This window comes from Myotis myotis, unplaced genomic scaffold (assembly GCF_014108235.1).
Source record: "Myotis myotis isolate mMyoMyo1 unplaced genomic scaffold, mMyoMyo1.p scaffold_m19_p_1, whole genome shotgun sequence".
NCBI classification, from domain to species: domain Eukaryota; kingdom Metazoa; phylum Chordata; class Mammalia; order Chiroptera; family Vespertilionidae; genus Myotis; species Myotis myotis.
In genome coordinates, this window is record NW_023416313.1 from 182,511,387 (window position 1) to 182,527,124 (window position 15,738).

General features: G+C 37.9%; 1 protein-coding gene across 14 annotated transcripts in view; it reads left to right on the forward strand.

Moving 5' to 3' along the window:
• Positions 1 to 15,738, forward strand: part of MAP2K5 (mitogen-activated protein kinase kinase 5) — a 266,429-nt gene that overhangs the window by 25,370 nt on the left and 225,321 nt on the right. For 12 of the 14 annotated variants that reach the window (XR_004966995.1, XR_004966996.1, XR_004966997.1 and 9 more), the window contains exon 3: positions 1,514 to 1,581. Coding sequence is in view for 9 of the 14 variants with exons in the window: in XM_036305713.1 (XP_036161606.1) it covers positions 1,514 to 1,581 (68 nt within the window). In the remaining 5 variants the exon portion in view is untranslated. Of the gene's footprint in view, positions 1 to 1,513; positions 1,582 to 6,863; positions 6,988 to 11,938; positions 11,997 to 15,738 lie in introns of all 14 variants that reach the window. The other 2 variants (XM_036305757.1, XM_036305751.1) reach the window with 2 other exon arrangements.

Below are 15,738 nucleotides of genomic sequence, written 5' to 3' on the forward strand. Positions count from 1 at the left end.
CGGCCCACACACGTGCACCAGGCCTCTATCCTATATAGTAAAAGGGTAATATGCCTCCCAGCACCGGGATCAGCGGAGCCATGAGGCCTCCCGGCACCAGGATCAGCGTGACAGGGGGGAGCGCCCAAACCCCCTGATCGCCCTGCGGCTTTGTGTGTGACAGGGGGCAGGGCCACAACCTCCCTATCGGCCCTGCTCTGTTCGTGACAGGGGAAGGCGCCCCAACCCCCTGATCAGCCCTGCTCTGTGCCTGATAGGGGGGAGCTCCCCAATCCCCTGATCGCCCTGTGGCTCTGTGTGTGACAGGGTGCGGCGCCCCAACCCCCTGATCGGCCCTGCTCTGTGTGTGGCAGGGTGCGGCGCCCCAACCCCCTGATCAGCCCTGCTCTGTGTGTGACAGGGTGCGGCGCCCCAACCCCTCCCCCCCACGGGCCCTGCTCTGTGTGTGACGGGGTAGAGCCATAACCTCCCCATCGGCCCTGCCCTGAGTGTGACAAAGTGCAGCACCCCAACCCCCTGATGGGCCCTGCTCTGTGAGTGACAGGGGGCAGTGCCCCAACCCCCTGATTGGCCCTGCTCTGTGCGTGACAGGGGGTGGTGCCACAGCCTCCCCATTGACCCTGCCTTGAGTGTGACAGGGGGCGGTGCCCCAACCCCCCAATCGGCCCTACCCTGAGCGTGACTGAGGGTGGCATCGCAACCTCCCGATCCGCCCTGCTCTGTGCATGACAGGGGCGGCGCCCCAACTCCCCAATTGGCCCTGCTCTGAGCCCGATCAGGGGCTGCACCTAGGGATTGGGCCTGCCCTCTGCCACCAGGAGCAGGCCTAAGCCAGCAGGTCATTATCTCCCGAGGGGTCCCAGACTGCAAGAGGGCACAGGCCGGGCAGAGGGACCCTCCCTTCCCCCTGAGTGCACAAAAATTTGTGCACTGGGCCTCTAGTAATAATAATAATAATAATAATAATAATAATAATAATAATAAAGTCACACTATCCACATTATAGGACCGTTGTGAAGTTCTTCAGGAGGTTCTTACTGCATATGAAGCACTTAGTGCCTTGTGTATAATGATGATCAGTAAATGTTAGTCATTTTTATTTTGCTAATGTGACATGGTGGGTGGTTCTCTGGAAGAGAGAAAGAATGAAGGAATAGAGGGATAGGGTGCTGTGTGGGAAGGAAAAATGTACTGACAGTAGAATAGGACTGTCTTCAGTTTTTAAAGTTCTCCAAACCTGTTTTAATCGTACTCCTAAATACATGTCATGAATGGCATGAGTAATATTTTAATTTTTAGCTGTCCCTTAATTTTTTAGTTCTTTATTGAGATTCTGGTTGTATCCTGAACAAAAACAAAGCAAAACAACAAACCTCAACATCCCCCAAAATAGGGTTTTGAGGATTTGGATATCAGTTTGTAAAAACAAATTGTATTATGTTTCCAGCTGATGTGGTTTTTGTACATAAAAAATGCAAATCTTATCACTTGCATTACGTTGCTTTTTAAACAGATGAAGATGAAGATGGTGATCGAATTACAGTGAGAAGTGATGAAGAAATGAAGGCAATGCTGTCATACGTAAGTACATTACAAATGAGTTCTATCTTAAATATATTACTGTGATTGAGGATGCTGTTTCTTGGCAAAGTGAAGGTATAAAAGTAAATCACAATTGCCATAACATTTTTCTATATAGTATATAAGGTTTTCAAAGATTTCCTTATGTGAAAGTTAAGGGCATTCTTTCCAAAAGACACTTACTGATCATATCGTGAACATTAAGAATAATGCATCTTAATGACTTTTGCATTAGGTATGGTGCAGACTAAATGGACTATCAATTTTCTGTATTTTTTATGCAGTACTTAAAGTAACGGCTCATTAAAAATGAACCCCTGGGCTCTAAAAAATTTTTCAAAATCTACTTTCAACTGGCGATCTCTTTCACCCTTCCAAACACACTATAGTTATAATGTAGCTGCAGGCTTAATATGGATACACAATTTAAAGATGTGCTCTCCATTATTTTATCCACCCCCTTATACCCATCCCAAGATGAACTACTATGGGGTTACTTACTGAATCAAAGTGATTTGAATATATCCTGAAATGATTTTTCTTTTGTGTTTTGGATTTCAGTGAAAATTTGCATTAATGTTTGTCACAGGGCTGAAGTAGATCAACAAGAGAAAAGACTACATTTCTAAAACTTTAGTACTGAGCTTGAAAAATTCAACTATGATAAAATAAACAAATTTCCTCTTATTTTTATTTTATTTTATCTGAGTTTGTATGTGTTTATAAAATCTCTGACGGTCTGGTGAAAAGAACATTGGACTGAAAGCCAGGAGACCCAGCTCTTTTCTGGTTTCCTGGCCTTAGGCAAATCACTTAACCTTTCTGTGCTATTGTTGCCTCATCTGTCAGTTGTGGATAATAATACATGTCCTTTCTATGGCACAGGGTTATTGTAATGATCAAATGGGGGAGTAGCCGTGAAAGCCCTTTGAAAACTTAAAAGTTCTATACAAATGCAAAGTGGAATTATGGCGGAAATGATACTAATCTTAGCTAACAGTTAGATTGGAGGTTTTTGATAGACTTCAACTTCAACCCAAGGTATTGTTTCATTGTAATGAAAACTGTAAAATATCTTTGTGGGTTTCTGCCAATAGTTTTAATTTAGGGTAGGAAGAAAGAGAACAAGAAGAATGGCATGATTAACAGAGCGTTGCATTCAGAGCTGCACAGAGTAGGAAAAGTCAATTTCCCATTGACTTCCCATTAACTTACTTGAGAGTCCTTGTGCTTTGAGAATTTAGAGCAGGGCTCATCAGCACCTTGAAAGGTAGAGTAGGATGGTCTGCTGAAAGGTCTAGTACTAGTATTGATAGATTTCTAACTCTCCTGGGAATGTGACATGCTTATTTTTAGAAAACACACACACATAGGTTGGTTCTAGTTTTTTTACATGCATCTGTTGCAGAGTACATTACTGACAGCAGGGTACTTTCATTATGTCTCTGACATATCCACATAAAAAGGTGTGTTTTCAATAATGTACTTTGGGGAAGACCTGACAGATTGTGTCTTTTAAGAATGTTTCTTCATGTGATCATAATAATAATCATTTCTGGGTTTTTTGGTGCCTCATCTATAGACTAGAATTCAGGGGTCCTCAAACTTTTTAAACAGGGGGCCAGTTCACTGTCCCGCAGACTGTTGGAGGGCCGGACTATAGTTTAAAAAAAAAACTATGAACAAATTCCTATGCACACTGCACATATCTTATTTTGAAGTAAAAAAACAAAATGGGAACAAATACAATATTTGTATTTGCATGTGGCCCGCGGGCCATAGTTTGAGGACCCCTGGACTAGATGCTTATGGTATTTCATTTTCATTGGTTTTAATCACTCTGTGAGGTAGATATTGTCATTTCTATATTTTAGATGAGGAAGCCATGATTAACAAACATGCTGAAGGTCTTAGAGCTATGAATGTGAATATGGAATTTAAGTTCCGTTTCTTCTTCTAGCCAGGTAGCTCAGTTGGTTGAGTGTTGTTCCAACATGCCAAGGTTGCAAGTTCAATCCCGGGTCAGGGCACATACAAGAATCAACCAATTAATGCGTAAATAAGTGGAAACAAATTGATATTTCTCTCTCTCTCTCTCTCAAATCAATAAAAAAATAAAAAAATTTAAAGTTCAGTTTTCTCTTATGCCAAAGCCCATGATCCTTTACGTTTTACACTGTTTCTCTCCTATTCACTTCCTTGCACATTAGTATTGGGATCTTTCTATGTTATAACCACTATTAAAATCTGAGTGATTAGTATTTATATAATACCTTAGTTGAGCTATCTGAGTATATATTCCCTATGATTTGTGTTTATTTTCTCAAATACAGTGCTTAGTTTTGTAGGAAAATATTAGCTATGTAATTGTTTTTAAACTTAAGTTCCTGAGACTTTTTGAGAGCCACTTTTTAGTCTGAAAAGAAATCAAGTAGCTCATTGATCCCAAATACTTAGGTTTCATGAACTAATCAATCTTTCATTTTTAGGTTGGAAGACAGACATAGGCATGGTAATGTTTAATTTTGCCAGTAAAACCAAACCTTAATACATAAACTAATAAAAGTATCTTGTTAACCATTATTTTATTAATAGAGTGGGAGTTATTTAAAGATTAAAACATTAGGCAGTACATAATCTCAAAAGTAAAGATGATCATTAAAGTGAGTAAATTTAGTTTTAATGTAAAAAACTCACTACATTATTCTTTATTAATTTGCAATGGATATTGAAAACTTTTGTTATGAATTGGTACTGGCTTACGGATTGTGGTCAGGCCAATTAGGTCCCTATTTTCTCACTAATTCATTGAACAAATACTTAGAGCCCTATCTGGTGTGGCTGAGTTAGGTTAGAGTGTCATCCCACACCGGAGGGTTGCAGGTTCAATCCCCAGCCCTTTGGTATTTCTTTAATATAAGCAAAGCAAAAATAGAAACACTTTTACCATAAATTCTTTAATTATTATTTCCTTACAAATGTTAAATGAATAAACAGCCGGAATCTCTGCCTAAAATTAAAAAAAAAAAATTGCAATGTGTAAGTTGTAACTTGCAGAATTGCTTTTTTTTTTTTTTTTTTTTTAATTGGATACAAGTATTTTCTGGCTATGGGACAACAGAAGCATAAGTTGTTGGGTGTGTTTGTTTGTTTGTTTGTTTTATCAGTAATTTAAGTAGGGTTTTGTATTAGATCTGAAAATGTTGCCTTTTTAATTGAAAACTTATCAATTATTTAAATTGTTAGCAGCCTTAGGCTGTTAATTTTATGTATGCCATAATAGTGACATACAGTGGATTTTGGTACATGTGACACATGGAATATCGCATTGTGGTAAGGATTTGTCATAACAATAGATTGTTGTGTGCTATTTAAGTAATAACCAATATATTAAACCGAAGTGTTGCCACACATTAGTACCATTTTATGTAAGTTATTTAGAAGTTGCATCTTTTCTTCATTGGATATATTTTTAAGAGATAATGAGAAGAAAACAAAGCTATAATAAATTGTCTTTTAAGAAAATTTAAAGTGATTTGGTCTCCAAGGAGATATTTAATGTATTGAGAGAATTCAGCAGCCAAGTGTTATTACAGCACCATTGTGATAGCTCTCTGTGTTTTGTTATGCGTTTGTGTTAATCAACAATCTGTTTTTATAGTGTAGTCTCTTGTAAGTTATGTTGTTAGAATATTCCACTTCTGGGATCATGGTTTTTTCTCTGACACTATTGTATCTTTTTAATTCCTCCATAAAGTACTTTTTAATTAGAATTTGAAATGCTTTATTAGGAAAAAAAATCCACCCAACATACATATTTTGCAAACTGAATACCTGATCATTGCTAATTACTTAAAGGACCCTGTTAAATATTCCCTAAATGTATTTTACATTTTTTTGTTTTGTTTTCCCTCTCATTTTCTAGAAAGATTGAAGATAGTATGCTGCTTTTCTTCCATTTTTTTTTTTTTGTATTTGTTGCCTCGTAGTGCTGGCTTCATTTCCCTACAGCATCAAACAACAATGCTGGGCCTTGTTTATTGATTCCTCATAAACTTTATCTGTCACTGAGACCCAGCTATAGGAAGGGGTTATTTTCATGTTAACCTCTACTTTTGGGTGACCTTTCATTAAGAAACTCAGTAGTACGTTTTACTTTTGTAAGTAGGTTCATATTTGTTTCTGCTAAGTCCTATGTCTAGTAAAGGATTTATTGCACTTGGTTCTTTCGATACTGAGGCGCTTGTATGAGTGCAGCACAGTAGTAACAAGAATAATTTTCTTCATTTTGCCCATTCTCTCTCTTTATACCATTTTTTCCCACATTGCCAGAAAAGAATGGGATGAGTTTAACTGTAAAGCCTCCCATTAAGGCTGAGCCCCTGTGTTTTAGTAGAGTGTAAGTATTCCCTGTGGTACACTTGACCATAGTTAGACGTGGTACCATGAGGGAAACTACTTCTTGACCTCTATAGCACTTTGTAAATTGGGATATGATTAGCTTTAGCCTACCTAATATGCACAACTTGGAGATTGCCTCTAAAATTATACAGTTACTCAAGTAGAGTTGGAAGGGAGGCTTAGAGGTCTTGTCCATCTGTTTCATTTTACAGAGCAGGAAACAGGCCCAATGAGATCAGATTCAATTGCAGGTCATTTTGGTGATGAATGGGAAGGTCTGGACACGGATCCAGGCCTTTGGCTCTCAGTCCTTTCATTCCCAGTCTCTTCAGTCCCAGTCTTAAGTGATGTTTTTGTTTTGGCATCTATTGAGGTAATATTAATATTATTAAATATAAAAAATACTCTGGGCTTTTAAAGTTTTAAAGATTTTCTTCTTACCTTTAAGGCTGAGTCTTACCCCACATTTTCTTGCTGTTAGGAGTTGAACATTTTACAACCTCGGCCTTTGCTATTAGAAAGTTTCCCTCAAAGAGCAATGAGACTGAAAGCTCATTTTCCACATGGTGCTTTTAAATATTCCCCATATTGAATAGGTCCTACTTTGAACTTACTTTGTGCATAGAAAATCAGCTCAGTCTTCAATGAGCAGTTAGTCTCCTAATTCAATGTAATTCATCCAAACAAACTGGTAATGCAGTATATTCTCTTGGTAGGGTGGAAAAATGATTAAAAGAGTGAGAAACTGAATGGAATAAATAAATTGTTTTAGAAATTATTCCGTTTTTTTCTTCAAATAATAGCATGCTCTAAACTGTATAAGTAAAGTTTTTCTTTTGTTTTCTCATTCAATGAATAAAGCTGTTTTTTTTTCTTTTTAGGGGAAGATTATTTTAACTTCCTTTTCTTTTTGTCTGGGACATTTGGATGACCTTGAAATAGTGATAAAAATGTAGCAGCCCCTTATTTAGTCCTGTTGTGAAATATCTTGGGGTACCTGTGCTGGTAAGAAGCAAAAGCATACTCAAATTTACATTAAAACAAGGAGTTTATTATGCAGCTCATGGTAGCAAAGGAAAAAATGAGCATAAGTAGGCCTCAGCCAGGGTGGGACCTATATTTTGTCATTAATGTGGCCATGCTCCCAGTTCAGCTCCATCTCTGTAGAGGACTCAGGGTAGCCCGTAGATTGATTCCTCTAGGGTCCTATGTTGCAACAGCTAGCACAAAGGGTCAGAGCCATGACGTACAGCAATTGGGGGCTCTGGCTAAGAGCTTCTCTTCAGGGGAAATGATGGACTTCTAGCACTAGGATGTCTGTGGGCCATAACCCTGGTATTAGGCTCTTGTTGGCAGCTCCTAATGAACCTCTGTGCTCCTAGGGCCAGTTTTACTGGAGACAAGGAAGAGTCATTTCTACATATCTCTGAAAGGTGGATGTAAACTTGTTATAATAAAGTTAGAGGAATTCAGTAAATTACCAACCTAGGAAATATATCTAAAGGGACATACATTGAAATATAGTCAACATACATTATATTAGTTTCAGGTGTACAACATAGTGATCAACATTTACATACCTTACAATGTGATCACCACAGTAAGTCTAGTAACCATCTGTCACCATACAAAGTTATTACATTATTGACTATATTCCCTGTGTTATGCATTATATCCTGTGACATATATTTTGTAACTGGAAGTTTGTACCTCATAAACCCCTTCACTCTATCTTCAATTTCAATAGCCTCCTCCCTCTGGCAACCATCAGTTTGTTCTCTGTATCTATGAGTCTGTTTCTAACTGTTTTGTTTGTTCTTTTTCTTTTCCACATATAAGATTCCACATATAAGTAAAACCATATGGTATTTGTCTTTATCTGACTTATTTCACTTAGCATAATACCCTCTAGGTCAGCGGTTCTCAATCTGTGGGTCGCGACCTCTTTGGGGGTCGAACGACCCTTTCACAGGGGTTGCCTACCATCGGAAAACACATATATAATTGCATATTGTTTTTGTGATTAATCACTATGCTTTAATTATGTTCAATTTGTAACAATGAAAATACATCCTGCATATCAGATATTTACATTACGATTCATAACGGTAGCAAAATGACAGTTATGAAGTACCAACGAAAATAATTTTATGGTTGGGGGTCACCACAACATGAGGAACTGTATTAAAGGGTCGCGGCATTAGAAAGGTTGAGAACCACTGCTCTAGGTCCATCCATGTTGTTGCAAATGGCAAGATTTTACTGTTATTCTTTTTTATGGCTGGGTAATATTCCATTGTATATATATATCCATTCATCCATTCATGGATACCTGTGTTGCTTCCATATCTTGGCTATTGTAAATAATGCTGTAATGAACATAGGGATGCATATATCTTTCAAATTAAGTATTTTTTGTTTTCTTCAGATAAATACCCAAAAGTGGAATTGCTGGGTAGTATGGTAGTTTTATTTTTAATTGTTTGAAGACCCTCCGTACTGCTGTCCATAATTGCTGCACCAATTTACAATCCCACTGACAGTGCACGAGGGTTTCCTTTTCACAACCTCACCAAGATTTGATTTATTTATATTTTAATATCAGGTGAGCAGTAGATGGGGTCTTGATGAAAGCACTATCAAAATGGGCTAAATACAGCAGTCTATTTGTAAGGGGATGTCCCATTTGGCCTGCTGTCTGCATGGCCTGACGGTCCTGTTTTATTTAAGTGGCAGGTTCCCTGAAGCTACTATTTAAACTTCTATTTTAGAAGTACAGCAGAATTGCCGAAGCCTGGAAATAGGTGAAAGGTTAGTGTAGTCTGCCTCAGGCTAACTGTGGGGATGACTCTGAAAGCTTCAGCTGAGAGGATCCTACAAATTTGGGACCATTGCTGAATACAAATTTAAACTCCTCTGCGAACATGCATTACCTTAAACTTGTCCAAGTTGAATTTCATCTGCTATTGGCTGTACAAACTCTATTAAGACCAGCTGGAGCTCCCCTAACAGTTTTACTATCCAAAACAAAGTTTTATCATTAACTTGGCCAACATACTGTCTTTTTTACTTCCAAATCATTAATAAACACATCCTAGCCAATAACGTTTTCCTATAAATAGCCCCAGAGTTGTTCTCTGTCAACCTTTCACTGGAAGACTTTTCATTGTGCTTTTGTTGCTCATCATTTAATTAATCCCTGACCATATGTGGCTAGAGTCATTTAAGGAAGAGCATCTGCACATTGTTGTTACCTCTGCAGAGGCAATGAGGTGAGTGAGAAGTGGGGGGGGCGGGGGGGGGACTTGAAGCCAGGTAAGTCTGTAGCTATTAATTTGGTATTCACAATAGATCGGCTTCATATGTTATTTTTGAACATTGGAGCAGTTGTGTTCTTCCTAAGTGGTCAGTGTCACAGAGGGAAAGCCTCTTAATATAAAATATAAAAAATAATTGAAAGAAGGTATAATGAATGACACTTCTGAGTAGTGTTGTAATTGAATTTGTAGTCATTTGGCAGAGTTAAGATTGTTGGGTTCTTCACTGGGAAAACTAATAAATTAACTATGGACTGCAAATAGCTGGTTAGTTTATTGATTATTGCTGTAATTACTGACTGAGCTACATATAATGGGGTATGCTTACAGTATTGACAAAACAGGAATTTGAAAATTTTATCATTAGGAAAAAAATTGCATGCTCTTCCTTATAAGTTGAAATACTGCACTAATTATCTGTTAGAAGACATGCTAAGGAGAGATTTAGGAAATTGTTTTGTTATAAATGTATAGAATAATAAATAAACCCTTTTTTATATGTAAGACTTGCCACTGAGTAAGTTAGAAGTACAACCAATGAGTATAGTTATCATGTGTGTATTAGTTCCTTTCTGCCTCCTTCCCTTAAACATTTGGGGGCACCAATTATGTGTAAGGCACATAGTAGGCATTGCATGGCAGTACCTATTTAGGGTTTAGGAAACACAGGCCTTTTTGAAAATCTGCAAAGTTGTTTTTTCTTTTCCCAGAAAATTCACACAATGTGACATTTCACATAATTTTATCAACTTAAGGATGTCCGGAGGCTCATACAGACCCAGGTTAATACCTTTGCGTTAAGAGAACATACACAAGACATGGTCCAGGCCCTTGATGAGCTTCCAGAAGAGAAGCAGACATTGCTCTCATAGTGCCCTTTTACTTACTTTACTCTTTATAGTGCTGTGGTAATTAGGGAGAGGGAGGGATACTGGCTCAGCCTTCGTAAACCAATTAGCTAAATTCTTCTGTACTTGGTCTAAAAATTTCAGTGATCTTGTTTAATAGTTTCTGTGTCACCTATTGTTATAAACATTTTCTTCTATGTACTGTTGCTTGGAAGTGGGAGATTCATAGCACTGTGCCCTCTTTCAAGGTTTTTTTTCAAGTATTTTGTTAGAAAGTTTCCCATATACCAGCCACTTTGATTTGGTTCTTCCTAACACCTTTATGGGGTGAGCAAAGGAGGTATTTTTCCCATTTTTACAGCTGAGATTACTGAGGCACAAACAAATTGCATGCCTTTTTCAAGGTCACACAGCTAAACGTACAGCTGGGACCTGAGATCACTCACTCACTGATTCGTCCACTATTCATACAACCAGTTTTTCATACAGTAAATATTTATGGGATAGCAACTGTCTGGCCAGGTGTTATGCCAGGTGGTGGAGGTGCAATGAACATATAATTTATTTCTTCAGGAACTCATTGTCCAGTCAGGGAGATTAACAAAAAAGGAAATAGTGTTCAGTGTGGGAGGATAAGAAAAGCTCATTACCCGGCAGAGTAATAAATGCAATAAAAAGTTCAAGTGTTAGGTGCTCTGTAAGCACAAAGGGGCACCTGATCTGGCTTTGGGGGGACAGAGAAGCCTTCCTGAAGAGGGTGATGCCCAGGTGGATTAAAAGGACAAGGGGACTGGGAGGGGTGTTTTGGGCCGAGAAAAGAGTAAAGGCTCAGTGAAAGGATGCCTGGTGCACTCAGGAGGAGCTACCCGTGATTCAGTGTCTTATGGGCAGTGAGGTGGGGAGGAAGGGAAGATAGGAGATGAGGTTGGGAAGGAAGGTGGGTTAGATCATGGAGGGCCCTAGCTTGAGGGATTTGAGAGGTGGGAAGATGCAGAGTTAATAAGACTGCTGATTGAGTGTGGGGAAGAAGGAAAGAGAGGTGCTCTGGATTACTTTCAGATGTCTGGCTTGGAAAACTAGGTCACTGTGATGTCATTTACTGAGATAGTGAACCCAGGTGGCAGAAGACAGGTCTAAGGCATGTGGGAGGGGTGGGAGAGGTAGGGACCTGTTGAATCTGAGGAGCCTGTGGACAACCAATTGGTTATGTACCGAATCTTAGGAGAGAAATCTGGGCTGGAAATAAAGATTTGTGATTCATCAGCTCCTAATTAGTCTCAATGACTCCTCTGGTAATTGAAACCTTTGAAGTGGCTGAAGTTAACTCAAGGAGAGTATAAAATAAGAAGAGAAGGTTGATGAAAAACCATGGGGAACTCCATCATTTAAAGGATGGGTGGGGGAAAAAACCACTTACAGGAAACGGAGCACAGTGGCTAGGGAGGTAGGCAAACCAGAGAGGGTCACTGAAGAAGGCAGGAAGGCCCCTGGTCAGTACAGGAATCTTTGCAATGCACCATGCTGCCTCATGTATCCCCTGAAAGATCAGGTGACCTGGCCTAACCCGTACAGTGTATGAATGAGGAAGCGAAGCTCTCCACCAGCTCAGCAGTCCACCCAGCCGCCTGCTTTATCTAGTTAAATGTTTTGTGTATGAGAAATATCAGGTAATTTACCTTTTGGCTTTTAAATAGTAAACATACATTTCTTGTTCTGAGTGCATGAACTAGATTGAAAGAATTATTTTTCTTGATTCACCGATAAAGCCTTTGTTTTGTCTGTGAAATACAGGGGTGATGATCCTCACAGAATAGGATAAGGCTGTGACAAATTAAATGAATAAATGTAGGTATGTAATACTGAGCCCAACACAGTAGGTATTCAATGAGTGATAGTCTTTTCTCTGTGTGTGTGTTGCTCTCTCTTTGTCTCTTCTCTCTCTCTTTTAATAGAGAACTTGTGCCTTGTAAAATTAAACTGCTGTTTTGGAATTCAGGTTTTTCATATGGCAGATTTCCATGAAGAAAAAAATGTTGTAATTATTGATTGAATTGTGTTTTTAGAATTAGAATTAGATTTATAACAAATAGGAACACTGTTTGATAAACTTGCAAACAAAACAAAGCAAAAAATTGTTCTTGCTATCCCCTTGTTGAATCTGGCCCTCTGTTTCAAATTAATTAGATTTTTGGATAACTATGCTAAACTTTGTCACATCCTTATTAAAATTGTTTAAGGATTTTGAAGAGCATCTCAAAGGGACTCTGAAACTAATCTGAGTCTGGTACTGGAGATTCCATTAGCAGTCACAAACCTGATTAATCTTTTACTCAGTTAGCTTATTGATTATTGCTGCAATTACTGCATGTAATGGATTCTGCAAGGGATACCAGCAGAAAACATTTTGTAACTGCTGCTGATGTATTCAGGTTGAGCACAACGTTTTAAACTTTTTATACAAAATGCTTCTGTATTTTTAAATGCTGGAGCATTTCTACTCAAAATGCTGTGCTTAATATTTTTACAGTATTAGAAGGTTCACTTTTTAATTTCTCAATTACTATTAATGCATTACAGTTTACAAAGTGCCTTCCCTAATTCTATTCTGCAGTTTAATTTTGAGCTTCACACTAACCGTGTGTTATAGAGTAGATCTCTTTATTCTCATTTGGCGGAAACTAAGGTTCACTGAGGTTAAATGACTTCGTGGAGGCACTGCAAGTTAATAAGTGGCAGAGTCAGGACTGGACCCCATTTCAAACAATACGTATTTATCAAGCACCTACGATGTCCAGGGATTCGTGTTAGGAGCAGTGAAAGCCAGCTTAGAATTGTAGAGACTAAGCTCAGGACGTTATTTAGATAAACTTCAAATTATGACTTCATTAAAGTTATAACGGTTACTGTTACTTTTCTGTCGGAACCATGTGAAGCATCTTGGCATACAAGATTTAGGCCTTTGGTTGGTTGGTTGTTTTTCATTTTGTTTTTGTTTAATAGAAGTCATCTTTGTCATTGTTTATATTTTATCACCATTTGGAACAAAATTTGAAAGAATCCCTTTAAAGGGAGAATATATAAAAAACACTGAGAGGATCAAGATCTAAAAATTACTTGCTTTTCAGCTTATTAAGTACTGTCTTCTATTTTCTCATTATAAGCTCACATTAATCCTGTGCTCAGAAATGGCCAGTACTGAGACTCCTGGGTTTGAGTCCTCTAACTCCTCCAAGTTCCTTGCTTATTTCACTAGGCAGCATAGGCCTGCTCTGTGACAGGAGATACTGTGTGGCTCGAGCTTTATCCATGCCCCTTAGGGAATGCCGTGTAAGTAGTAGCCCGAGCTCCTAGGCCTGCTGCCTTGTTGGCAGCCTCCTGGTCCTCAACAGGCCTGTTCCTCAGCCAGTTGCCTGGAGTAGGCCCGCACCACAGGTTCAATTACCACCCTTTATAGTTTGTCCTTGATGGTGAATTACTTTGCCATGTGGAACGCAGATTCTCTGTTACTACAAACACAGATCAAAATCAGTATTTCAGCAGGAGAAAAGGTTCCCTGAGTTTGGAAGAATTGTAGAAAACAAAAAACAAATTCTAACTACTTGCTTTAGAGGAACTGGCAAGTGGCATACTTAGTATCATTACTGTGACTGAGTTAATCATACAATCCAAAGAGATGTTTATAGGTTGCTAAAAAAGTCTTACAGTGATTATAAAAATATATATAGCTTTCCAGTTGATTTGGCACAGGTTTGAAATGAAAGGGAAATCATTTTTAAAAATTTATTTTGTGAGGTAAATAAATAAAGTTGGAAAACAGGTCAATTTCATGCATGCAAGGTTTTATAGTAGGAAAAAAAATGCATTGCACCTGTTCTGACCCTTTACATTTGAGGTTATTTGTTTTCAAACTTGACCCCAAGCACCAGTTTCAGACAACACTATAATTAATTTGTTAGATAAAGCATAAGAATATTTTATTTTGATTTCTAGGATTGTGGTAAAGTAGTAACTAAAATTACTAACCTATTGTACATAGCAGTTAATTAAAGAAAAGCATTAACTATAGGAGAACACCACCACTGCTGTTGTCTTGTATCAGTATAAAAAGGCAGTAATTTTTTTGACAGCCACTGATTGGAAAGTTGCTTGCAGCCTTCCAGAAGCAAGGGGGTACATGCTGTGGATCAATAACCAGCAAATTTCCCATTAAAAAGAATACCTGAGCAATGTTCCAAATAGCCACTGGCATCTTAATTTTCCAAGGAAACCTCAAACACTGGTATGCCGAGGACAAGTCATTTTCGGACAATTTTTCCAGACTACTTGTTAACAGTTATTGCTGTCCCAAAAGGTTGACAGCCTACATGATTGATATTTCATTTACTTGTCATCACTGTTTGAGTAATAGCGACACTATATTTCTGGGGTTTTAAGGAATATAGTCTCCTGAAAGACATCTACTTTAGTATGTATTCTGGAGAGTACATCGCATATGTTTTTGCTGTATGTATATAAGTTTTTACATACATAAAAAGAGAGGATCAGTTTCCTCTATAGTGGAGAGCAGGGTACACTTATATCCATCCATATCTGTCATAAATTCACCTTCTCTTTGTTTTTAGGGCAAAGAGCCTTAGACTGTTAACTTTTTTATTTCCAAGATGATGTAGAATTTAAGATGTAGAAATAAAGACTTACATTATTTCTAAGGGAAACAAGAAAACTTGATCTTATAATAATTTAATGTACATAAAAGCAATAAGAGGACAAAAACCTCTGTCTTCTCAAAAGAAACTTAAGAATGTCAGCACATAATGATCAAGAAAGAATTTCCTGAAAATGTAGTAGTTAAATAACATGTTTTTAATATTAAAAATAGCCCCTCAAAACACCAAATCAGAAGTTTTCACTGTTGATATTTTGCCACCAAGAACATCACTTTGTGGTTTGTCAAGTGTTATAGAAGTGAGGGCACAGAAGCGGTTTCCAAGTTAGATGGGCATAAGCTCATCGACTCTCATATTAAGGAAAATGGGAATCAGACTATAATATAACCTACTGAATGAATCTGTTTTTGAAGGAGTGTGAAAGCTTTTTTACTTGAAACTTTATTTTTCTGTACCCAGAATTTTAAAGTGAAATTTGATCTATACTAAAGTGTTTATAAGATTAAAGCATAAAAGGTATGTTTGTATGAAACTGGGCTACCTTTTAATCAAATTGTCCTATCATCTTTGGATCAGTCATATCTTGTTTGCTTGTTCTACAGTCTCTATTACTTAGTTTTTCATGATCTGTGTATTTTATACCCAAATACGAATAATGTTAGATTAACTAACTGGCAAAGAGGTCCAAGCTAAATGTGAGGCATCTTCATTTTGCTTTGCAAAATCCAGGGGAAAAGAATAAGAAAGCATTCCACTAAAATGCCTTGTGTTATTTTTAATACATTTCATTTTCAAAATACTTCTACAGATCAGATACTAATCTGAAGTCTTAATCAACAGTTTTACTTTCAAAGATAAATGACAGTGTGGAGGATAACACTATACTGGGCTTTGAATCCTGAATATTCACTATAGTCATTTTAA